This window comes from Acanthochromis polyacanthus, chromosome 19 (assembly GCF_021347895.1).
Source record: "Acanthochromis polyacanthus isolate Apoly-LR-REF ecotype Palm Island chromosome 19, KAUST_Apoly_ChrSc, whole genome shotgun sequence".
Lineage (NCBI taxonomy): Eukaryota > Metazoa > Chordata > Actinopteri > Pomacentridae > Acanthochromis > Acanthochromis polyacanthus.
Window position 1 is genome coordinate 28,921,992 of NC_067131.1, and position 24,285 is coordinate 28,946,276.

General features: G+C 40.6%; 2 protein-coding genes and 1 long non-coding RNA gene across 6 annotated transcripts; 2 read left to right on the plus strand and 1 right to left on the minus strand.

The window, feature by feature from the left end:
- Positions 1–24,270, minus strand: LOC110963474 (uncharacterized). 3 transcript variants are annotated; one of them, XR_007938135.1, is made up of 5 exons: positions 24,084–24,270; positions 22,899–23,026; positions 14,569–14,707; positions 13,460–13,625; positions 1–2,429 (listed from the first exon to the last, which is right to left on the minus strand). It is a non-coding gene; the product is annotated as an uncharacterized LOC110963474 (long non-coding RNA). The 3 variants fall into 3 exon arrangements; XR_007938136.1 differs by lacking the exon at positions 24,084–24,270 and having other exon boundaries at positions 14,569–14,710; positions 22,899–23,365; XR_007938134.1 differs by lacking the exon at positions 24,084–24,270 and having other exon boundaries at positions 22,899–23,364.
- LOC127531146 (zinc finger BED domain-containing protein 4-like) lies at positions 14,762–17,389 on the plus strand. Of its 2 annotated transcripts, none has more exons than XM_051939830.1 (5): positions 14,762–15,397; positions 15,484–15,623; positions 15,808–16,038; positions 16,133–16,976; positions 17,052–17,389. In XM_051939830.1, exons 1-5 carry the CDS (start codon positions 15,238–15,240, stop codon positions 17,372–17,374), a joined length of 1,698 nt encoding a protein of 565 aa, XP_051795790.1. In that variant the 5' UTR covers positions 14,762–15,237; the 3' UTR covers positions 17,375–17,389. The 2 variants fall into 2 exon arrangements, with proteins under 2 accessions (XP_051795790.1, XP_051795791.1); XM_051939831.1 differs by having other exon boundaries at positions 14,763–15,207.
- On the plus strand, positions 18,254–19,851 carry LOC127531148 (uncharacterized). The gene is made up of 2 exons (XM_051939841.1): positions 18,254–18,341; positions 18,767–19,851. Exon 2 carries the CDS (start codon positions 18,767–18,769, stop codon positions 19,538–19,540), a length of 774 nt encoding a protein of 257 aa, XP_051795801.1. The 5' UTR covers positions 18,254–18,341; the 3' UTR covers positions 19,541–19,851.
- Positions 24,271–24,285: the final 15 nt, after the last annotated feature.

Below are 24,285 nucleotides of genomic sequence, written 5' to 3' on the forward strand. Positions count from 1 at the left end.
TTCTCTCCAGTGAAGATGTTTATTATCTAAGACCAGAAAGTAAAAGAATCTCCATCAAGAAGCTTCTCTGTGTGGAACATCCTCCCAGGAAAGATCAGTCTGACAAGAACCCAACATCTGCTCACTACGCTGGAATGTGATTGGTTATAGAACATAAACATAATTCACTCTGCTGGAATGTGATTGGTTATAGAACATAAACATAGTTCACTCTGCTGGAATGTGATTGGTTATAGAACATAAACATAATTCACTCTGCTGGAATGTGATTGGTTATAGAACATAAACATAATTCACTCTGCTGGAATGTGATTGGTTATAGAACATAAACATAATTCACTCTGCTGGAATGTGATTGGTTATAGAACAAAAACATAATTCACTCTGCTGGAATGTGATTGGTTATAGAACATAAACATAATTCACTCTGCTGGAATGTGATTGGTTATAGAACATAAACATAATTCACTCTGCTGGAATGTGATTGGTTATAGAACATAAACATAATTCACTCTGCTGGAATGTGATTGGTTATAGAACAAAAACATAATTCACTCTGCTGGAATGTGATTGGTTATAGAACATAAACATAATTCACTCTGCTGGAATGTGATTGGTTATAGAACATAAACATAATTCACTCTGCTGGAATGTGATTGGTTATAGAACAAAAACATAATTCACTCTGCTGGAATGTGATTGGTTATAGAACATAAACATAATTCACTCTGCTGGAATGTGATTGGCTAAAGGTGGGGATGAACCGTGGTTTAGACTCAGTCCTCCCATTGGTTGATGCTCAGATATGTCCATATCTCTTGGCACACGATCCGCCCAATCAGCAGCAGCTTCCTGCTCTCTACCTGCCAGGTTTTCTCTGGTAGCTGTGATGGATGCAGGTACTGCTGGAGTCTCAAAGTTCCTGCTCTCTGTGAATGTTTCTGCTTTAGTCTAACCTTTGAATCCTTTAAAACTGTGAAGCATCAAATCACACCTTAAAGACCAACAGCAGATAATCTGTATGACAGACACATCATACATGACCGTTCACACACGGATCATTCCTGTCAGCAGGTACAGCAGTGAACCTGGAACTACAGAAAACATGAACTCATATCATACATGTGGTATGGAAAGGAACTAAGTACATGTAAGTATAGAAGAAGTACTACATGCTGGTTCAACATCCATGATACACGTATTATGTACAGGTAATATATATATACAGATGTTATGCAGGTAATATATATGTATATATATATATATATATATATATATATATATATATATATATATATATATATATATATATATATATAAAGATGTTAGACAAGTAATATATATATATATATCCAGATGTTATACGGGTAATATAGCAGACCTTAACGATGAGCATCAGCAGATGTTCTCTGGTTGGTATTGATGACACAGATAAGAGACACCAACAATGAGCATCTGCAACGGAGCTACAAGAAGATCCCCTAAACTCTCCTCCTGCAGTTCCAACCTTGTCTGAGGATCCCATCCAAAAGGTTTCGCATCTTTTCACACTCTTCAATGACCTTCTCGGTCTGTTCAGCTGACTGGATGATGGCGTCTCTTAACTGTTTGTCTTGTTCAGGGCTTGCAAAGAGTGTGAAGACTTTAACAATGAGAATCAGCAGATTTTCTATCACCTGAATCACTGACTTAGCTACAGCAAGAATTTCTACACTCTGCTCCTTCAGTTCAGGCACTTGTTTGAGGATGTCAGACAAGTGTCTGAGGATGTCCATGTCCTCAAGTTTGTCCTCCACCCATCCTTTGAGGACATCTTCAGACACTTGTCCGAGGATCCTCTCAAACTCCTCCATGTTGATCAGAGTGTTTCCAGACTGATCTTCAGCTGTTTCTTCCTCCAACTCTTTACATGTCTCCTGTATTTCTTTCAGGGTTCCCTTCAGTGGTTCAACAATCCCCTCAAATTCTTTCCCCATTCTTTTTACTGCCTGTACACAATCAGTTTCTGTGGACATCTTGACTACATTTGCCACACTCACACCAAGAACAGCTGAAATGCCACCACCAGCAGCAACAGCTAAACTCACTCCTCCAGTAAACGGAGCTACAAGAATCCCAACTCCAACTCCAACTACACCTACCACTGATCCTACTGTTCTAACTTCGTCTGTTTTCTTCTGCATTTTTTCTACTTCCTCAGAAATCCTCCGTAACTCTTTCACTATCTCGCTCATCCTTGGTTTTTTGACGTCAAACTGTTGGATGAATTTAATTCCTGGTTTTCTAAGTTTTTTCTGTAATTCAGAGAAACCAACAGGCAGTTCTCTGCTGGAACTTGTTGGTGTCGGTACCATCTTGTGAAGGTTCTTCTGGATGAGTTGAGGAGTTTTCTGGTCTGGATTGTAAAGCTCAGGCGAAGATTGTAAAACCTGTGGACAGAAACAGACGTCATTGTTGTGAAGGTTCAGAATCTAAAGCAGACAAACATTCATAGAACACTCTGAGGGTCATTCCTCCTGGAACCCTCCAGAAACAGCTGATTACACTCCTAATATTCTCCCAGTGTTCTGTTAATGTTATCCTAATGTTCTGCTGATGTTATGTTCATGTTCTGCTGATGTTCTGATTATGGTCCGTTAATGATATGGTCATGTCAGCCGAATGTTCTGCTAATATTCTCCCAGTGTTCTGCAAATGTTATTTTGATGTTCTCCTAATGTTCTGTTAATGCTTTGGTAATGCTCTCCTAATATTTTGCTAATGTTCTGCTAAAATTCTGCTTGGTTTTGTTGATGTTCTGATAGCATTTTGCTAATGTTCTCCTGATGTTCTCCTAATGTTCTGTTAATATTATCCTAATGTTCCGATAGCGCTCTGCTAATGCTCTGATGATGTTCTGTAATTCAGACCAGAACCTCCGTGCAGTACAACCTCAGTGGATCCTGATATTGATCCTATAAAACGTAAAGTACTAACAGCAGGTAGTTTATGTTGCTCTGCTTTTTTAATACAGAGCTCCCTCTGACTGTGTCCTTGAATGACTCTTGTCTCATGATCTTACTAACTGTTCTGCTTTGAGTTCTCTTTTTCCTGTCACAGGTGATCATATCATCCTGTTCTCCAGCCTCAGTCGGGGAAGTACACCTGCCTGGCCAGCAGAAAGACCACCTATGTGTGTAAAGTTGGAGGTTGGAGATGTTTCCACCTGGTCGAACACGTCTCACTGACACTGATACTGTTAGAGTTCCTAGAAGGGTTCCTCCTACAGGAAATGGGTTTAAATCTACAGTATTCTTGCTTGGATTCCTGTTAACAAACATGTGGACCGCATTAACTACAGACATTACAATGTGCAGTGTCAGGAAGCCGTCCGGCTCCTGACTGGGTTTTGTTTCCTGCCTCTGTCAGGATGCTGTTGCAGCTCCTGCTTGGTTTTTGTTTCCCTGTCTCCCTCTCTCGCTCCCAGCTGATTGCTTGCTGCAGGACTACTAATTATTGTCATTAGACTCAGCTGAGGAGCAATCAGCTCAACTTTATTCACCTGCCTTCCCCTTTTAGTTTAAATATCCTCTGCTCCCCTCTTTGTGTGTGGGAGCATCACAGTTCTGACCGTTTCATTTACGGTTTTTCCCTCACTTTTTCTGTAACTCTGGATTTTTGAAGATTTCCCCTCCTGGACCCTACTGCCTTTGGATGACATTGGTTTTTTTCTTTTGAGGACTCAACCCTTTTTGGAGTTTGTACTTTTAGACTTGCCGGAACTGGTTCCTTCCTGTAGAGGATTTACACTGTTTGTGAGTACGTGTCCCTTGTGTTGTTTTGCTGCTTTTGGATTTTGGTTAAATAAACCCTATTTTTTACCACAACTCCTGTTGCCTGCCTGTTGGTATCTGCGCTTGGGTTCTACCTCCAACATTCGTGACATGCAGAGATTGGATAAACTAACCAGAGATGCAGAGCCACAAGGTTCTGTCTTAGAACCCTCTCTCTTTACCATTTATGTCAAAACATCAATCATCCATTGGTCTTTACGCTGATGACTCCATCATTTACTGCTTCCTTTTGTTGGAACATCTGTTCCACCTCAGCCTGGTGTTAAACACTGACAGAACAAAAGTTAGGATGATTTCTGGTAAAAAACAAAAAGAAGGTTCCAGAAGTTCTCCCTGTTATTAACAAGGCCTCTTCCAGATACCTCAGAATCACAACCGATGGAAGCCGCTGTTTTAAACCCACATCAAAAATCTTTTAAAGAAACTGAAGTTGGGTTTCTTTATCCTGTTTTTCTTTAAATGCCAGAAAAAGCTTGTTGTTGCCTTCTAGCCTGTCCTTGATTATGGAGATATGGATTAGATTCATCACTGTCCACTCCCAGTCTTCTCCACTGCTATCATTTACTGATCCATCCTTCATCTGCTGCCCTCATATCGATCCTCCTTCAGGTAAACAGTTCAGTCATATGTACTATTCACACGGGATTAGTACTACCTGGGGACCTCTGCTAGTTTGTAAGTTACCCCAGGACGTCTGTGTTTCTTAAAGTACATTTGCACAGGATAAGTCTGTATTTTACTTGAATTTTCAGACATTACAGCCTGGATATGATGACAAATCTGTGCATGTCGTAACATCTGCTGTTGTCACATCCACGTGCAAAGCATAGATTGTATATATGTATATACTGAATATGTTTATGGTGCAAAGTGGTCGGCCGGTACTCGGGGGGGGGGGGGAGTAGACACCGGTCGCGTGTATGAACTTTAAAAACATTAAAAGACTACTGTATGTTGTAACAGCACTATTGTTAGGGTGTCGTTAGGTTTAGGCACAAAAATCACTTGGTTAGGTTCATGGAAAGCTTCTGGTTTTGAGTTAAAACAATCACTTTTAACATGGTATGTAGTCATCATGGCAACAGTAAACATGTCAAAGCAGCAACGTAACTTGAGAACAGCGGGCAGCGTTGTCGGGATAACGGGCCATCAGGGCGTTTGTATTCAGCCTGTTGAAAGATATGCTTAACGCAGGTTGATACACGTGTCATCCATCTTTCCATCTTACATAAAATTCCCTCTTCTTGTTGATCTGATTTTGACGTTTAAGTGTATGCTTCATAGGCCTGTTATGTATCGGCCTACTTTTGCATTTGCTCCTAAAATACCATCAATAATTTCCACCGCAGCCTCCAGAATTCAACTGAGAAAGATGTAGAAAAAGACGCGCGATAAACAACTAAAATATCACCGAGATGCAGATTCGCATGGGACTAGTATTATCCCAGGACATCAGTGTTTGGTGAAATCTAGTAGGTAATTTGCGGGGGAATTATTACTTTACCAATTACCGACGTGGATCATGCGTATAGGATTAAGATCATCGACCTCCTCAGCAATTATTACAAATAACCAGAGGTCCCCAGGTAATACTTCCTGACCTCCACCATCTCCTCAGTCCACAGAGCTCAGCTAATCAGCTTTTTCTGACTGAAGATGTCCAACCTGATTCCCTGGAGGACTTCAAACGTCTCTTAAATAGATGGAAACATCGTCTCTTAAGAAGTGTTCTTCGTGTTTTTACTCTCGAACTTTACTGACTGGTGCCTTTGGACCTCCATTGTGACGTCTGTGTTGTGTTTAGTCATGATCCTGTCTGTAGCTCAGGGTTCTACTGTCTAGTTCAGGTTCCTTAGTGCATAAGGTTCGCGGTCGCCAAGTCGCCCGAAGCGACCAGAACGATGCCCAGGCGATAAACATTTTATAAATAAATAAATAAATAAATTGAAAGATTTCTAACCTTTCACTTTGTTCTGCACAGGCAGTGTTGCCAACTTAGCGACTTTCCAAAGCGTCCTAGCGACTTTTTTTTGTCAAAAGCGACTAGCGACAAATCGACTTTTTCTGCCGTTTTGGAGACTGACAGGAAAACTCGGATCATCCTGCAGTGAGTTTTCAATGAGCAGCAGATGCTGCTGTGAGCTCCTCCCCTTCCCAAAGCACAGGCTGTCAGCCCAGGGGCTCGACACACGGCAGGCGACAACAGTCGCGCTCCATGGCTGCTGTGCGACGAGACGAACATCGCTTTCCCCCCTCCCAAACGCGACGCGACATTCATGCATGTGAAATTTCGCGCGCGTTCACGTAGACGTGCACCCGCTGGCTTGCGACGCGATACAAGAAAGTTGAAAAATGCTCAACTTTTGTCGCTGTCGCCTTGAGCTTCAACCAATCAGCGAGGGTTTCACTCACTGAGCAAAGAGCTTACAGCATGTTACACAGTACAGTCCGCTCCTATACATTAATGGTCCGCTTTGGAAAAAAGTTCTGGGCTAAGGCGAAAGTAGGCCTGGAATTTTTCTGGATCTTTTCTGAGATCTGGAATCACATGGTGGTATTCTCCATGCTCTTTCCGAGATTGCAATATGGCATGGACCCAGGGTCGTTTCTTTCTTTTATAGGCCAATGTCAAGAGTAAAATTTCGGGTAAATCAAGCAATATCTTCTGGCTCATCATCTTTATGATTTTCTGACACGAAACTCTTTAAAAACGTAAAAAATCCCTCCAATTTCACAGCCAATCAGAAGTGAGGGAGACAAGCGACCTGTGCTTTTGCACAGCACGCTATGTGTCGCCAGCGCCTGCCGCTACCAAGTATCACGCACCGTGTGTTGAATTTATCTACTGTTGCGATGACTTTCGCATTCCCCCCTCAACTGTCGCTCCCCGTGTGTCAAGCCAACCAGAATGGCTACCAACACCCTGAACAACATTAGGACAATCCAGATGTGTACATCCTCAGTCAGAGAGTTTGAGCCAGATCAAGCTATAGACAGCTGGCTGAGTGGTGCCAAAGCACCCAGGAGACCAGCTCTGATGGAGAGACTGAGAAAAAAGCATCGGCTGGTGGTCCACAGTCAGCCCAGTGCAACTGTGACTCAGGAAGCACCAGACCAGCAGCTGGAAGCAGAAGACCAGCAGCAGGAAGCAGAAGTCCAGCAGCAGGCAGCTGCTCAGGAAGATATTGATGAGGAAGAGGAGGAGGAGGAGGAAGTTCAATGGCAAGAGGAAGGCATGGAGGATGATGTTGATGAGGGGTTTCTGGATGATTTCGACCCAGAAATGACTGAAGATGATGTCGTTGCGGGGCTCAAGAGACTGGCACAATTTGAAGATGTTGATGTAGATGGACATCTAGTTCAACTAAGTTGTGATTGTAAAGATGAATAGAGACTGATTTTTTTGTAATGAGAGACTGATTATTTCCATTCTAATGGTAAGCAGGTTGCAAGAGAAGAGCTCATTAAAAGAAATGGACTTCCTGAGACGTTATATTTATTTTTTTATTTTATGTAAACAATGCGAAGTACGGGCCACTAGTTTTTTGTACGGGCTACCAGAAATTTAGATTTGGCAGGAATTGGTGGCTCGTATTTTCCTGTATGGGCCACCAGAGATTTTGACGAAGCGTAAACACTGTTAGTGCTGTTCTAATGTCAAGTTCAGGTTCCTTAGTGTTGTTCTATTGTTTAGCTCAGGTTCCTTAGTGTTGTTCTACTGTCTAGTTCAGGTTCCTTAGTGTTGTTCTACTGTCTAGTTCAGGTTCCTTAGTGCTGTTCTACTGTCTAGTTCAGGTTCCTTAGTGTTGTTCTACTGTCTAGTTCAGGTTCCTTAGTGCTGTTCTACTGTCTAGTTCAGGTTCCTTAGTGTTGTTCTACTGTTTAGTTCAGGTTCCTTAGTGTTGTTCTACTGTCTAGTTCAGGTTCCTTAGTGCTGTTCTACTGTCTAGTTCAGGTTCCTTCGTGTTGTTCTACTGTTTAGTTCAGGTTCCTTAGTGTTATTCTACTGTTTAGTTCTGGTTCCTTGGTGTTGTTCTACTGTCTAGTTCAGGTTCCTTAGTGCTGTTCTACTGTCTAGTTCAGGTTCCTTAGTGTTGTTCTACTGTTTAGTTCTGGTTCCTTAGTGTTGTTCTACTGTCTAGTTCAGGTTCCTTAGTGTTGTTCTACTGTTTAGTTCAGGTTCCTTAGTGTTATTCTACTGTCTAGTTCAGGTTCCTTAGTGCTGTTCTACTGTCTAGTTCAGGTTCCTTAGTGTTGTTCTACTGTCTAGTTCAGGCTCCTTAGTGCTGTTCTACTGTTTAGTTCAGGTTCCTTAGTGCTGTTCTACTGTTTAGTTCAGGTTCCTTAGTGCTGTTCTACTTTTTAGTTCAGGTTCCTTAGTGCTGTTCTACTGTTTAGTTCAGGTTCCTTAGTGTTGTTCTATTGTTTAGTTCAGGTTCCTTAGTGCTGTTCTACTGTCTAGTTCAGGTTCCTTAGTGTTGTTCTACTGTTTAGTTCAGGTTCCTTAGTGCTGTTCTACTGTCTAGTTCAGGTTCCTTAGTGTTGTTCTACTGTTTAGTTCAGGTTCCTTAGTGTTATTCTACTGTCTAGTTCAGGTTCCTTAGTGCTGCTCCACTGTCTAGTTCAGGTTCCTTAGTGTTGTTCTACTGTTTAGTTCAGGTTCCTTAGTGTTGTTCTACTGTCTAGTTCAGGTTCCTTAGTGCTGTTCTACTGTCTAGTTCCGGTTCCTTAGTGTTATTCTACTGTCTAGTTCAGGTTCCTTAGTGCTGCTCCACTGTCTAGTTCAGGTTCCTTAGTGCTGTTCTACTGTCTAGTTCAGGTTCCTTAGTGTTGTTCTACTGTCTAGTTCAGGTTCCTTAGTGTTGTTCTACTGTCTAGTTCAGGTTCCTTAGTGCTGTTCTACTGTCTCGTTCAGGTTCCTTAGTGTTGTTCTACTGTCTAGTTCAGGTTCCTTAGTGCTGTTCTACTGTCTAGTTCAGGTTCCTTAGTGCTGTTCTACTGTCTAGTTCAGGTTCCTTAGTGTTGTTCTACTGTCTAGTTCAGGTTCCTTAGTGCTGTTCTACTGTTTAGTTCAGGTTCCTTAGTGTTATTCTACTGTTTAGTTCTGGTTCCTTAGTGTTGTTCTACTGTCTAGTTCAGGTTCCTTAGTGTTGTTCTACTGTTTAGTTCAGGTTCCTTAGTGCTGTTCTACTGTCTAGTTCAGGTTCCTTAGTGTTATTCTACTGTCTAGTTCAGGTTCCTTAGTGCTGTTCTACTGTCTAGTTCAGGTTCCTTAGTGCTGTTCTACTGTCTAGTTCAGGTTCCTTAGTGTTGTTCTACTGTTTAGTTCAGGTTCCTTAGTGTCATTCTACTGTCTAGTTCAGGTTCCTTAGTGCTGCTCCACTGTCTAGTTCAGGTTCCTTAGTGTTGTTCTACTGTCTAGTTCAGGTTCCTTAGTGTTGTTCTACTGTCTAGTTCAGGTTCCTTAGTGCTGTTCTACTGTCTAGTTCAGGTTCCTTAGTGTTATTCTACTGTCAAGTTCAGGTTCCTTAGTGCTGCTCCACTGTCTAGTTCAGGTTCCTTAGTGCTGTTCTACTGTCTAGTTCAGGTTCCTTAGTGCTGTTCTACTGTCTAGTTCAGGTTCCTTAGTGTTGTTCTACTGTCTAGTTCAGGTTCCTTAGTGTTGTTCTACTGTTTAGTTCAGGTTCCTTAGTGTTATTCTACTGTTTAGTTCTGGTTCCTTAGTGTTGTTCTACTGTCTAGTTCAGGTTCCTTCGTGTTGTTCGACTGTTTAGTTCTGGTTCCTTTGTGTTGTTCTACTGTCTAGTTCAGGTTCCTTCGTGTTGTTCGACTGTTTAGTTCTGGTTCCTTAGTGTTGTTCTACTGTCTAGTTCAGGTTCCTTAGTGTTGTTCTACTGTCTAGTTCAGGTTCCTTAGTGCTGCTCTACTGTCTAGTTCAGGTTCCTTACTGTTGTTCTACTGTTTAGTTCAGGTTCCTTAGTGTTATTCTACTGTCTAGTTCAGGTTCCTTCGTGCTGCTCTACTGTCTAGTTCAGGTTCCTTAGTGTTGTTCTACTGTCTAGTTCAGGTTCCTTAGTGCTGTTCTACTGTTTAGTTCAGGTTCCTTAGTGCTGTTCTACTGTTTAGTTCAGGTTCCTTAGTGCTGTTCTACTGTCTAGTTCAGGTTCCTTAGTGCTGTTCTACTGTTTAGTTCAGGTTCCTTAGTGCTGCTCTTCTGTCTAGTTCAGGTTCCTTAGTGTTATTCTACTGTCTAGTTCAGGTTTCTTAGTGTTGTTCTACTGTCTAATTCAGGTTCCTTAGTGTTGTTCTACTTTTTAGTTCTGGTTCCTTAGTGCTGTTCTACTGTCCAGTTCAGGTTCCTTAGCGTTGTTCTATTGTTTAGTTCAGGTTCCTTAGTGCTGTTCTACTGTCTAGTTCAGGTTCCTTCGTGTTGTTCTATGGTTTAGTTCAGGTTCCTTAGTGCTGTTCTACTGTCTAGTTCAGGCTCCTTAGTGTTGTTCTATTGTTTAGTTCAGGTTTCTTAGTGCTGTTCTATCGAGTTCAGGTTCCTTAGTGCTGTTCTACTGTCTAGTTCAGGTTCCTTCGTGCTGGTCTACTGTTTAGTTCAGGTTCCTTAGTGCTGCTCTTCTGTCTAGTTCAGGTTCCTTAGTGTTATTCTACTGTCTAGTTCAGGTTTCTTAGTGTTGTTCTACTGTCTAATTCAGGTTCCTTAGTGTTGTTCTACTTTTTAGTTCTGGTTCCTTAGTGCTGTTCTACTGTCCAGTTCAGGTTCCTTAGCGTTGTTCTATTGTTTAGTTCAGGTTCCTTAGTGCTGTTCTACTGTCTAGTTCAGGTTCCTTCGTGTTGTTCTATGGTTTAGTTCAGGTTCCTTAGTGCTGTTCTACTGTCCAGTTCAGGTTCCTTAGCGTTGTTCTATTGTTTAGTTCAGGTTCCTTAGTGCTGTTCTACTGTCTAGTTCAGGTTCCTTCGTGTTGTTCTATGGTTTAGTTCAGGTTCCTTAGTGCTGTTCTACTGTCTAGTTCAGGTTCCTTAGTGTTGTTCTATTGTTTAGTTCAGGTTTCTTAGTGCTGTTCTATCGAGTTCAGGTTCCTTAGTGCTGTTCTACTGTCTAGTTCAGGTTCCTTCGTGTTGTTCTATGGTTTAGTTCAGGTTCCTTAGTGCTGTTCTACTGTCTAGTTCAGGTTCCTTAGTGTTGTTCTACTGTCTAGTTCAGGTTCCTTAGTGTTGTTCTACTGTCTAGTTCAGGTTCCTTAGTGCTGTTCTACTGTCTAGTTCAGGTTCCTTAGTGTTATTCTACTGTCTAGTTCAGGTTCCTTAGTGCTGTTCTACTGTCTAGTTCAGGTTCCTTAGTGTTGTTCTACTGTCTAGTTCAGGTTCCTTAGTGCTGTTCTACTGTCTAGTTCAGGTTCCTTAGTGTTATTCTACTGTCTAGTTCAGGTTCCTTGGTGTTGTTCTACTGTCTAGTTCAGGTTCTTTAGTGTTGTTCTACTGTTTAGTTCAGGTTCCTTGGTGTTGTTCTACTGTCTAGTTCAGGTTCCTTAGTGTTGTTCTACTGTCTAGTTCAGGTTCCTTAGTGCTGTTCTACTGTCTAGTTCAGGTTCCTTAGTGTTGTTCTACTGTTTAGTTCAGGTTCCTTAGTGCTGTTCTACTGTTTAGTTCAGGTTCCTTAGTGTTGTTCTACTGTCTAGTTCAGGTTCCTTAGTGTTGTTCTAATGTTTAGATCAGGTTCCTTAGTGTTGTTCTACTGTCTAGTTCAGGTTCCTTAGTGTTGTTCTACTTTTTAGTTCAGGTTCCTTAGTGCTGTTCTACTGTCTAGTTCAGGTTCCTTAGTGTTGTTCTACTGTCTAGTTCAGGTTCCTTAGTGCTGTTCTACTATCTAGTTCAGGTTCCTTAGTGCTGTTCTACTGTCTAGTTCAGGTTCCTTCGTGTTGTTCTATGGTTTAGTTCAGGTTCCTTAGTGCTGTTCTACTGTCTAGTTCAGGCTCCTTAGTGCTGTTCTACAGTCTAGTTCAGGTTCCTTAGTGTTGTTCTATTGTTTAGTTCAGGTTTCTAAGTGCTGTTCTACTGTCTAGTTCAGGTTCCTTAGTGTTGTTCTACTGTCTAGTTCAGGTTCCTTAGTGTTGTTCTACAGTCTAGTTCAGGTTCCTTAGTGCTGCTCTACTATCTAGTTCAGGTTCCTTAGTGTTGTTCTACTGTCTAGTTCAGGTTCCTTAGTGTTGTTCTACTGTTTAGTTCAGGTTCCTTAGTGTTGTTCTACTGTCTAGTTCAGGTTCCTTAGTGTTGTTCTACTTTTTAGTTCTGGTTCCTTAGTGCTGTTCTACTGTCCAGTTCAGGTTCCTTAGTGTTGTTCTATTGTTTCGTTCAGGTTCCTTAGTGCTGTTCTACTATCTAGTTCAGGTTCCTTAGTGCTGTTCTACTGTCTAGTTCAGGTTCCTTCGTGTTGTTCTATGGTTTAGTTCAGGTTCCTTAGTGCTGTTCTACTGTCTAGTTCAGGCTCCTTAGTGCTGTTCTACTGTCTAGTTCAGGTTCCTTAGTGTTGTTCTATTGTTTAGTTCAGGTTTCTTAGTGCTGTTCTATCGAGTTCAGGTTCCTTAGTGCTGTTCTACTGTCTAGTTCAGGTTCCTTCGTGTTGTTCTATGGTTTAGTTCAGGTTCCTTAGTGCTGTTCTACTGTCTAGTTCAGGTTCCTTAGTGTTGTTCTACTGTCTAGTTCAGGTTCCTTAGTGTTGTTCTACTGTCTAGTTCAGATTCCTTAGTGCTGTTCTACTGTCTAGTTCAGGTTCCTTAGTGTTATTCTACTGTCTAGTTCAGGTTCCTTAGTGCTGTTCTACTGTCTAGTTCAGGTTCCTTAGTGTTGTTCTACTGTCTAGTTCAGGTTCCTTAGTGCTGTTCTACTGTCTAGTTCAGGTTCCTTAGTGTTATTCTACTGTCTAGTTCAGGTTCCTTGGTGTTGTTCTACTGTCTAGTTCAGGTTCTTTAGTGTTGTTCTACTGTTTAGTTCAGGTTCCTTGGTGTTGTTCTACTGTCTAGTTCAGGTTCCTTAGTGTTGTTCTACTGTCTAGTTCAGGTTCCTTAGTGCTGTTCTACTGTCTAGTTCAGGTTCCTTAGTGTTGTTCTACTGTCTAGTTCAGGTTCCTTAGTGTTGTTCTACTTTTTAGTTCTGGTTCCTTAGTGCTGTTCTACTGTCTAGTTCAGGTTCCTTAGTGTTGTTCTCCTGTCTAGTTCAGGTTCCTTAGTGTTGTTCTACAGTCTAGTTCAGGTTCCTTAGTGTTGTTGTATGGTTTAGTTCAGGTTCCTTAGAGTTGTTCTACTGTCTAGTTCAGGTTCCTTAGAGTTGTTCTACTGTCTCGTTCAGGTTCCTTAGTGCTGTTCTACTGTTTAGTTCAGGTTCCTTAGTGTTGTTCTACTGTCTAGTTCAGGTTCCTTAGTGTTGTTCTACAGTCTAGTTCAGGTTCCTTAGTGTTGTTCTACTGTTTAGTTCAGGTTCCTTAGTGTTGTTCTACTGTCTAGTTCAGGTTCCTTAGTGCTGTTCTGTGTTTGAGGACAGATCTGTCTCTAGAATGAGACCATGTGTCTCAGGGAGACTACCAGTAGAAATAAAGGGGAAATAAATCAATAAATAGATACCTGGCTGGTTTATCTGAGCAGCTATTGGCCTCCTTCCTACTGCTGTAGACCAGGATGGAAATGCTGCCGGAAGACCGATGCTGTTTGTTCTGTTGGGTCTCTGGGATGTACTTTGGTTCCAATAAAACGCCTCCTGGTTCCAGAGTCCACGAGTCTTTATCAGTCTCTGTTGGCACAAAGTTGTCTGTTGCTAAAACTGAATAAGTCCTTGATCAGTATTTTTCAGACTCTATCAGAAAATAAACTATGGTAATATCCTTTCCTTTTCCAGGATGAACTTTGAATGAACTTGAATGGCAGCCTTTATTTCATATGATACTGGTACATCTAAGAAATGACTCCTACCTAGAATTCATGTTTTTTTGTCTCTTTATGACCCTGTACTGTTCTCAGAATCTTACCTCTGAATTTGGAATAAGTGCCCACACAGCACAACAGGACAGAATTAATTTAAAATTTAATTAGAATAAAAACTGCAAAAGCATTTGAAAATTGAACTTATTAATATAAATAGTTTTTTTCAACAGGGTTTGTGACATATGATCAGTTCTGGTAGCAGTCTGTTATAATTAGGCTCAATTTTGAACTTTTCAGCACAATTTTGGCTGCTTTGACACCATTTAAAATGTATTTTGAATATTTAACTGGAAATTACAGTCTGCTGTATCACACTGACCAAATGTCACAACTTATGGTCAGTCCTTGGTTTTTAACTTCAATAGAATTTAACTTTGAATCTGTTTGTCAAATTTTCACTTTTCTATTGTTCCTTCCTGCTTCCAGAAAACATTGTTACCATGGCAACAAAATCTTTCTCAGTCCCAAGTCTGTTATAGTCTTGTTCTGTGCTGTAAAGTTATTATACAGATGATGATGTGTAGCATGTGGTGTTGGCTAGTATATAGTGCTGTTCAGTACTCAACTATTTATTAAACTATTTACGGCCTCGTCAGAAGGCCTCGTGTCGGACTTTCCTCCAGGGTTAAATTATTCCTTTTCTTCATCTGATTTTTGCTGCAACAGTTCAAACATTAAATCTAAACATCAGTCTATTCCAGGACTCAGAAACAGATCAGATGTAATCCAACAACATCACAGAAACTACTTACTGTTCAGGTCCAGTTTCTGCTGTCCTCTGAGTCTTTTCTCCCAGTAGTGTTTCTGCAGAGCTCCGGTGTTCCTACTACCTGCTGATACCTGCGTTTCTGAGACAGGTGCTTGTAGGCGTGGCTTTTCAGGACTCCTTACCTGCTGACCAGGAAATAAACAGCGGGACACTTTGGTCTATAAAATGAGGGTTCTGGTGTTTTATTCATTTTGGTCTTGACAAAATGCAGGAATTCAGTAAAAATCTCAGGACATTCATGTTCAAACCAGCTGTAGAAATTTGTTGTATCAAACTCCTCAAACATGGGGTGACCACCCACCATCCATGCGATGGGGGGTGGTCTAGTGTTGGTCTGAACGAGCCGAGGCACCGATTCACGTATCATGCACTGAAAGCAATACCTCAGCCGAGCTGTATCACTGAGCGTATCGCTTTAAGAAAAGTCACGTGACCGACACAGTAACTGTGTCGTATTGTATCATGTTGTATCACGTGTCCTCGAGGCGCCAGTTCTACTTGAGGAAGTCCAGCACCCATCGACTCACTTGTTGCTTCGACGCTGTTCATTGCTATGGAACCTCCGAGAAAGAGAAAGTACTCTGCCGTGTGGGATCATTTTGACCTTATATCACCTGATAAGGTAATTTCTTTGTACTTCGTTCCAATTTAAATGGCTGACAAAATCTGTAGTGTATATTTTTATGATCCACAGGTTAAATGTCGTCTGTGTTCAACGGAGTTGTCTTATGCAACCCGAAACACATCATCAATGCTACGGCATTATAAAGCTCGTCATGAAAGAGAAGACAATACACCAGGAATGGATACTGGTGGATTATTATTTTGTAATCTATCACTAATTATTATGGAGGCTAATTACATTCTAAATCAAACTGTTTTTTTTTTTTACTTCAAGCCTCTAGAAAACAGGCCCTCAATCGATGCATTATAAATATGATAATCAAAGATTGCCAACCTTTAAGCATCGTTGAGGACGAGGAATTCAGGGAGATGCTCCAGACTCTTGAGCCATCATACGCAATACCAACCAGAAAGGTACTGTACTATATTTCCATAATATTATATTGACAATATTTCAATGGAATTCTGGATCTGTAATACACTCTGGTAGAGAAATTATGGGTGGTTTGCTAATAAGAAAGGTACTATATGTCAGAAATTGCACTTATCATTAGGAGTTTCAATTATTATTGTTTGAAGATTTTCTTCTACTTTACAGGCTCTAAAGGAAATGGTTTCTGAGAGATATGCAGCAGAAACCCAGAACATTAAGGAAAAATTACACTCCACCAATGCAATCAGCCTTACAGCAGATATGTGGACTTCAGTAAACATGGAGGCCTACTTGGCTGTGACTGGCCACTTCTTTGACACTGAAAATAAAATGTGCACCACTGTGCTGGGAGTTAAATATTTTCCCAAGAGCCACACAGCAGAGAATATTGCTGAGGTAGGTTTTTTGAAAATATTAATAATGGTATCTGTTGATGTCATGTACTTGTCATATACTCATAGACTTATTTTTTATTTCTGTATTTTTTTAGGTCACACAAGATCTGATTGACAGCTGGGCCATCACAGGGAAGGTTGCACGCTTTGTAACTGATGCCGGAGCAAATATGATCGCGTCTGCAAGACTATTAAAAATCGGGCATAGTCCTTGCATCGCACATACTTTAAATTTGATTGTTAAAAAATCTTGCGATCAAGTGTCAGACCTAACTGATATCCGACATAAAACCAAAAACATCGTCACCTATTTTCGTTCCAGCACTCTTGCCAAGGAAAAGCTGAGTCACGTGCAGCAACAAATGCAAAAACCAATTCTGAAACTCATAAATGAAGTTCCTACACGCTGGAACAGCACATACCAAATGCTGTCAAGAATAGCAAGCCAAAAAGAGCCTGTTTGGGTGAGTCTGGCATCTTTAAAAACACCATTGCCTGCACTTACTGGAGAGGAGCATGACATCATTGCAGAAGTCCAGATTGTGCTTGCCCCTTTTAATGCTGCTACTGTGGAGCTTTCAGAGGAGAAGCGAGTGAGTGGGAGCAAAATAATCCCGATGATGAAAATGCTTCATCATACAATGCAAAAATGTGCTCCATCTCTGGAAACATCAGTTGGAAAAAAACTGCGTCATGAACTCGACAAAAGAGTAACCGAAACCTTGAACAATTATGAATCTTCCAGTCATCTGTCTCTGGCAACCTTATTAGATTCACGATTTAAAGCCCTTGGATTCTTAAATGGGACCAAAATAAATGATGCTGTGAAGAAACTAAAATCTGAATGTGCTGCAGAGATGAGAATTTCTGGGCCACCTTCGGCACCACAGGAAGATCAGCCTGGCCCCTCATCTCATTTGCCAGCATCTTCTATGTCAGGTGTGTATTTATTTATTCAAAATGTTTTCGGGGTGATATATTTACATTTGAAGCTAATCATGTCTTGTTTTACAGACAACCTGTGGCAACAGCTGGACATGGAGGTGGCCCGTACTCGAACAAGTACAAGTGTTGTGGCTGATGCCATGATAGAAGTACAAAGATACCTTTCATCAGCAAACATTCCCAGAACCGAAGATCCACTGGAATACTGGAAATCTCAAAAGAATACCTACCCACACTTATTCAAACTGTCCCAAAAATATCTGTCTCCTCCAGCCTCATCAGCTCCTTGTGAACGAATTTTCTCCAAAGCTGGAGAAATTGCATCCAAGAGAAGAAATCGTTTGAGCCCAAACATGCTTCAAAAACTTCTCTTTCTGAATAAAAATGTTTAATGTTATGGAAACTCATTACAAGTGTGCCTTTAGTTATATGCTGCAGTACATTTTTTTAACCACTAGATGGAACCCATACACATACCAATACAGCGTGATACAGCGTCGACACAGTAGGGGGAATGTGTGACACGCACACTGAGGTATCATCTGCACATCACTAGGGTGGTCACTCGCGAAGTAAAATGCTTGGTATGAATGGTTATTGCACATTAAGATGATTGCTGTTCATCAGAAAGTCTCTGTTTGAGAGCAGGGAGATGGGGGAGGGAGGAGATGTGGTATGATGGAGAGCTCTGGGGAAGAAGCTGTTTCTCAACCTGGCAGTCCGTGTTCTGCAGTTATCTCTTAAATTAGTTTAATTAATCGTCAGAGAATCATTGGATCAGCTCTCCATCTAACAGGTCCGGTTCCTTCAGCCCAGAGGGATTTAACCCAGGTGGGATTCTGAGGAACGATTAAACTGGTCGGAAATTCGCCTATCTGTAGATAACTGCTTCTCTGTGACGTCTGTTAGCTCATCTAGTTTTAGTTCATCTCTGCTTCCAGTCTGAAGCCTCCCTCCTGTTAGTTTGGAGATGTGATGACATCCATCCCAAGTCCTGATCCACATCCAGCCTCCTGGGATCCTGGTTAGTCTGTCTGGATTCAGACCCAGGGACCAATGGACTTTCACAAGAAGAAGGAGGAGAATAAACTGTGCTAACACCCGATGCTAACCCTATAACGCCAAACGTATCATATTTGATACATGAGTTTGTCAGCCCTCCACATGAGCAGTGTGGTATTTTTTGCCTAAAAAACCTGTTGTATACAATCAGATACATGCAGTGCACAGATAAACCAACAGGGGGTAGTCAGTCACTCATTAGTGGTCCTTCCAGTGACACTTCAAGATTGCCATGGCTCAGGAACTGGTCACGTGTGGATTTTCAAGAAGAACTTTGCCAAGTTTGAAAAGGTTAAGGTAAGAAAAACATATATTTTTTTTACTGAAACATCAATAGGAACAGCTACTGGGTTCATACAATGTGAAAAAACTTAAAATTTCATAATATATGTTTTAGTAAAACCGTGTTGAAAATGGCGTATCAAATTTGATACAGCAGGTATATAAGGTCATCAAACACTAAAACAGTCAACTGTCATTTTCTTGTATTTCATGCATTATATAAAACATCAAGCAGCATAGTCTTTTTTTATTTTTAAATTACGTAATTTGGTACATTTAGAGTAAATAGATATGTAACTTGCTGTATTATCATGATTGATGACTAGTTTGGTGTCGCCATGATACGATTTCTTGTAACTTCTTTTTGCTTACTGCTTTTCACTAAAAACTATCAATTCAAATAAAATCACAATCTTTTTTATATGCATGTCTGTTTTTAGATGGCAAAAAAATACACTGTTGAAGATGCTCTCAAAATGATCATGGACGGGAATTCAAGCGACATGGAGCAGCTACAGGAAGGAGATGATGATGACGATGATGTGGAGGATGAGGAATGGACTCCTACTGCAAAGATTGGGGAAAACCCAGATAGCAGTGACGATGATGATGAGGAAAACCCAGATAGTAGTGATGATGATGAAAGCCCAGAAGTCCCAGAAGACACAACAAAATCAAGGGCCACAACGCTGAAGCAGTCGGCAAGGGGTAACATGAAAAGGAAGACGTATCAGCGGAAAAGAAAACAGTTTGAACCTCCATCTGTCGAGTTTGTGGAATGTGTTGAGGAAGACTCTGAAGAGAGGCTTGACTGGACACTATATATGTATTTTAAAGATTTTGTAGTAATCAATGCATGGATCCGTTACAGAAGAGACCTGGAGAAACTGCAGCCCGGGCAGAAGCCCCTGCCTCTGCAATGGTTTCAGGCTTCTGTTGGCACTGCCCTCATAAGTGCAGGAAAGGTCAAAAGGTGTGGCAGACCAATGTCCTCTCCAGAAGCAACGCCAACCCCTCCCCGAAAGAGGAAAACCACTGAGGTCCCCCCTGATGTGAGAAAGGATGGCCTGGATCATTTTCCAACATGGGAAACCCGACAGAGATGTAAGAAGTGCACAGGCTACTTTACCCATGTGTTCTGTCAGAAATGCAAAGTGCATCTTTGCTTGAACAAGGAGAGAAACTGTTTTCAAGCCTACCACCATGCAAAGTAAAAAGGTTATGAACTGCAAAATGAGTACAAATAACTGAAACGTTATGTTTTCCAGGCTTCCACCCAACCAGTTCCATTGGTGGATTTCTAACTTTGCATAATGGTAGCACTTTTTATGTTTGGAAATACAAATTTGTTGGAATTGTTTGTGATTTATTATGTTTTTGTATGTTTAGGGAAAAAGCAATCATTGAGCATTGTGACCTGATGTATCAAATGATACAAATTGAAACTCATAAATGGAAAATGATATTTGAAATTTTTTTTGATTGTTTGTCATGAGGGACCAATAAAGGCTCCAAGTTCAAAGAATTGGAATTTTCTGTCAATTATTTAATGGTTTGGGCTTTACAGGGTTGTGTTAATAAGGAGTCAACATGCTAAGCTCTAGTATCTACACTACTGTTGAACAGTTTGGGGTCATTCACATATTTCCATGTTTTCCATGAAAACTCACACTTTTATTCATGTGCTAACATAACTGCACAAGGGTTTTCTAATCATCAGTGAGCCTTTCAACACCATTAGCTAACACAATGTAGCATTAGAACACAGGAGTGATGGTTGCTGGAAATGTTCCTCTGTACCCCTATGGAGATATTCCATTAAAAATCAGCCCTTAAAATGCACACACACACACAAACACACACACATATATACACCCCCAGTCAAAGGTTTTAGGACACTTTCTCATTCAAATAAAGTAGAACCTGTCCTACAACTTTTGACAGGGGGTGTATCTGCCACATTTGGTACACATGTGCAGCACATCAGGCTGAACAAAAAAGTCAGTGACAGCCACATTCTAAACCCAACAGGAAGTGAGCTATTTTGCGTTGAATGTCAGATTTTGCCCATTTTTCGTTTTTTTCTAGAGTGAACTCCTCCTAGGGGGAAACTCCAATTCACCTCAAATTCGGCCAGTGCATACAGGAGGCCTTAATGATCCAAAGTTATTAAAATCTTTTTCCACAGTCAAAGGGCGTGTCCGTGACGGCCTCTGGAATTTTGATCCTTCGCCATGAAATTTCAAATGCTGTGTAAATGCCCTGAACATGCTCCAACCTGCCTGAAACTTTACATGTATGATCAGAGTCCTGCCCTGATCACATCCATATGATGAAATACACCCCCTGTCAAAAGCTGTAGGACAGGTTCTACTTTATTTGAATGAGACGGTGTCCTAAAACTTTTGACGGGGGGTGTATATAGTACATATTCGGGCTGCACCCTAATATTCGGTTGTGACGATGGCCCATCGGACGTTACGGAGTGGACCGGACCGAATATTCGGATATTCGTCAGTAATAGGGGCCGAATATCCGGAGATCAGAAACTGCTATTTGGGCCAGCTCTAGTACATATATATATATATATATATATATATATATATATATATATATATATACAGTGCCTTGTGAAAGTATTCGGCCCCCTTGAACTTTTCAACCTTTCGCCACATTTCAGGCTTCAAACATAAAGATATAAAATTTTAATTTTTTGTCACAAATCAACAACAATTGGGACACAATCATGAAGTGGAATGAAATTTATTGGATATGTTATACTTTTTTAACAAATAAAAAACTGAAAAGTGGGGTGTGCAATATTATTCGGCCCCTTTACTTTCAGTGCAGCAAACTCACTCCAGAAGTTCAGTGAGGATCTCTGAATGATCCAATGTTGTCCTAAATGACTGATGATGATAAATAGAATCCACCTGTGTGTAATCAAGTCTCCGTATAAATGCACCTGCTCTGTGATAGTCTCAGGGTTCTGTTTAAAGTGCAGAGAGCATCATGAAGACCAAGGAACACACCAGGCAGGTCCCAGATACTGTTGTGGAGAAGTTTAAAGCCGGATTTGGATACAAAAAGATTTCCCAAGCTTTAAACATCTCAAGGAGCACTGTGCAAGCAATCATATTGAAATGGAAGGAGTATCAGACCACAGCAAATCTACCAAGACCCGGCCGTCCCTCTAAACTTTCACCTGGAACAAGGAGAAGACTGATCAGAGATGCAGCCAAGAGGCCCATGATCACTCTGGATGAACTGCAGACATCTACAGCTGAGGTGGGAGAGTCGGTCCATTGGACAACAATCAGTCGTACACTGCACAAATCTGGCCTTTATGGAAGAGTGGCAAGAAGAAAGCCACTTCTCAAAGATATCCATAAAAAGTCTGGTTTGAAGTTTGCCACAAGTCACCTGGGAGACACACCAAACATGTGGAAGAAGGTGCTCTGGTCAGATGAAACAAAAATGGAACTTTTTGGCCACAATGCAAAACGATATGTTTGGCGTAAAAGCAACACAGCTCATCACCCTGAACACACCATCCCCAAACATGGTGGTGGCAGCCTCATGGTTTGGGCCTGCTTTTCTTCAGCAGGGACGGGGAAAATGGTTAAAATTGATGGGAAGATGAATGGAGCCAAATACAGGAGCATTCTGGAAGAAAACCTGTTGGAGTCTGCAAAAGACCTGAGACTGGGACGGAGATTTATCTTCCAACAGAACAATGATCCAAAACATAAAGCCAAATCTACAATGGAATGGTTGACAAATAAACGTATCCAGGTGTTAGAATGGCCAAGTCAAAGTCCAGACCTGAATCCAATCGAGAATCTGTGGGCAGAGCTGAAGACTGCTGTTCACAAACGCTCTCCATCCAACCTCACTGAGCTCGAGCTGTTTTGCAAGGAAGAATGGGCAAGAATTTCAGTCTGTCGATGTGCGAAACTGATAGAGACATACCCCAAGCGACTTGCAGCTGTAATTGCAGCAAAAGGTGGCGCTACAAAGTATTAATGCAAGGGGGCCGAATAATATTGCACGCCCCACTTTTCAGGTTTTTATTTGTTAAAAAAGTTTAAAATATCCAATAAATTTCATTCCACTTCACGATTGTGTCCCACTTGTTGTTGATTCTTGACAAAAAATTAAAATTTTATATCTTTATGTTTGAAGCCTGAAATGTGGCGAAAGGTTGAAAAGTTCAAGGGGGCCGAATACTTTCACAAGGCACTGTATATATATATATATATATATATATATATATATATATGTACTAGAGCTGGCCCAAATAGCAGTTATGTATATATACATATATATATATATATATATATATAAATATTTAAATACCGTAGATAGTGCTGTTCCGTACTGAAGTATTTCCTGAACTATTTACGGCTGCATCAGAAGGCCTCATGTCGGACTTTCCTCCAGTGTTTAATTATTTCATTTCTTCTTCTGATTTTAACTGCAACAGTTCAAACATTAAATCTAAACATCAGTTTATTCCAGGACTCAGAAACAGATCAGATGTAATCCAACAACATCATAGAAAATACTTACTGTTCAGGACTCGTCACTGCTCCGCTGTTGTCTTTCACTTCCTGTCTTCTTGCTGGTAGAGAGGTGCATTCCTGGAAACCAGAGAACTCTGTAGTCTGGAAGACGTCTCTGAGTGAAACCTGATAAACCTGATAAACCTGATAATTAGAGGAAACACAGCTCTGCCTCTTCACATTTTAAGAACATGACACATGTATGGAGGAGATAGAATAGAATAGAATAGAATAGAATACAATAGAATAGAATACAATAGAATAGAATATATTTGTTGTCATTATAGATATACAAGAAGATTGGAGAACTTCTCCTTTTCAGTGCAAACACAGCAGAAGGTGCAGATAAAAGTCTTAGAAACCTTAAAGGTCATGCAAACTGTCTCTGTTTACAAATGAAGAGTTCATTTGTAAAAACAGATAACTTCGTTTTGATAAATTGTCAGAAAACCTTATATTTTATTGTTTACTTGAGATAATATCAATCAAACTGAAGATTTGACTCAGTAGAAAAATACATGACAAAATATAGAATAAATAAATTATTAGTGTTGTTATCATTATCTAAAGTAAACAATAAAAAATGAGTTTTCTGAAAATTTATAAAACGGAGTTATCCGTTTTTGCAAATTAACTCTTCAAATATACAGTATAAATGTCACAAACGATAAATATCCTAAAAAATATGAGAATTGTAAAGAAAAATAATGTTTTGGTGTGTAAAAAAGTGTGCTGCACATTGAGGTTTGGCTGTATTGCATGAAGTGAGTGGATATGTGGTGGTATAGAGCAGCTAGAGATGGTTCTAGAGATTAAAATGTTCTAAAGGCAGTGATCAACTGAAGCATCTGATTTCTATCAATGGATCCTCTAAAACTGATCACTGGAGAATTAATGAACATTAACGAGGTCTCCACCTGATGTAGAACTGTTAATAGAACCACACAGATCAGAGTATAAACAGGATGGATGGTTTACAGTTTATTAATTATTAATAAATACATTAGTCTACATTCTACATACTCGGTTGAGTGAACGCTGGCGCCACTTAGTGCCGCTGCTCACTGGTACTTTTTTAACTTTTAAAACTTTTAACTATGCCCATGTCGTATTGCCGTATTGTCGTATTGTTAATAACCTGACTAACAAGCAAACATACAGATCGTTTGCAGTGAGTGTATGATCTCTTTACCTTTGGCGTATCGGAGGTCTCCAACTTCTCACCTGGTTGCTACTACCTGACGGCTACCACCTCCGCCCATCCAGCGGATAAACTATGGAGTAAGATTACTGTCAAAAATATTCATCCACGATTCTAACCATTCGTATTCGTAATGTTAAACATGTGTATGTTAATAAAAAACTTGTACACAAAATTCTGCTGTCATATGCAT

Excerpts from the sequence above, each read along its gene's own strand:
- LOC127531146 (XM_051939830.1), top strand. The coding sequence starts at position 15,238 with ATGGCTGACAAAATCTGTAGTGTATATTTTTATGATCCACAGGTTAAA. Across the intron at positions 15,624-15,807 it reads ACGCAATACCAACCAGAAAG|GCTCTAAAGGAAATGGTTTC; the intron begins GTACTGTACTAT and ends TCTACTTTACAG. Across the intron at positions 16,977-17,051 it reads GCCAGCATCTTCTATGTCAG|ACAACCTGTGGCAACAGCTG; the intron begins GTGTGTATTTAT and ends CTTGTTTTACAG.
- LOC127531148 (XM_051939841.1), top strand. The coding sequence starts at position 18,767 with ATGGCAAAAAAATACACTGTTGAAGATGCTCTCAAAATGATCATGGAC.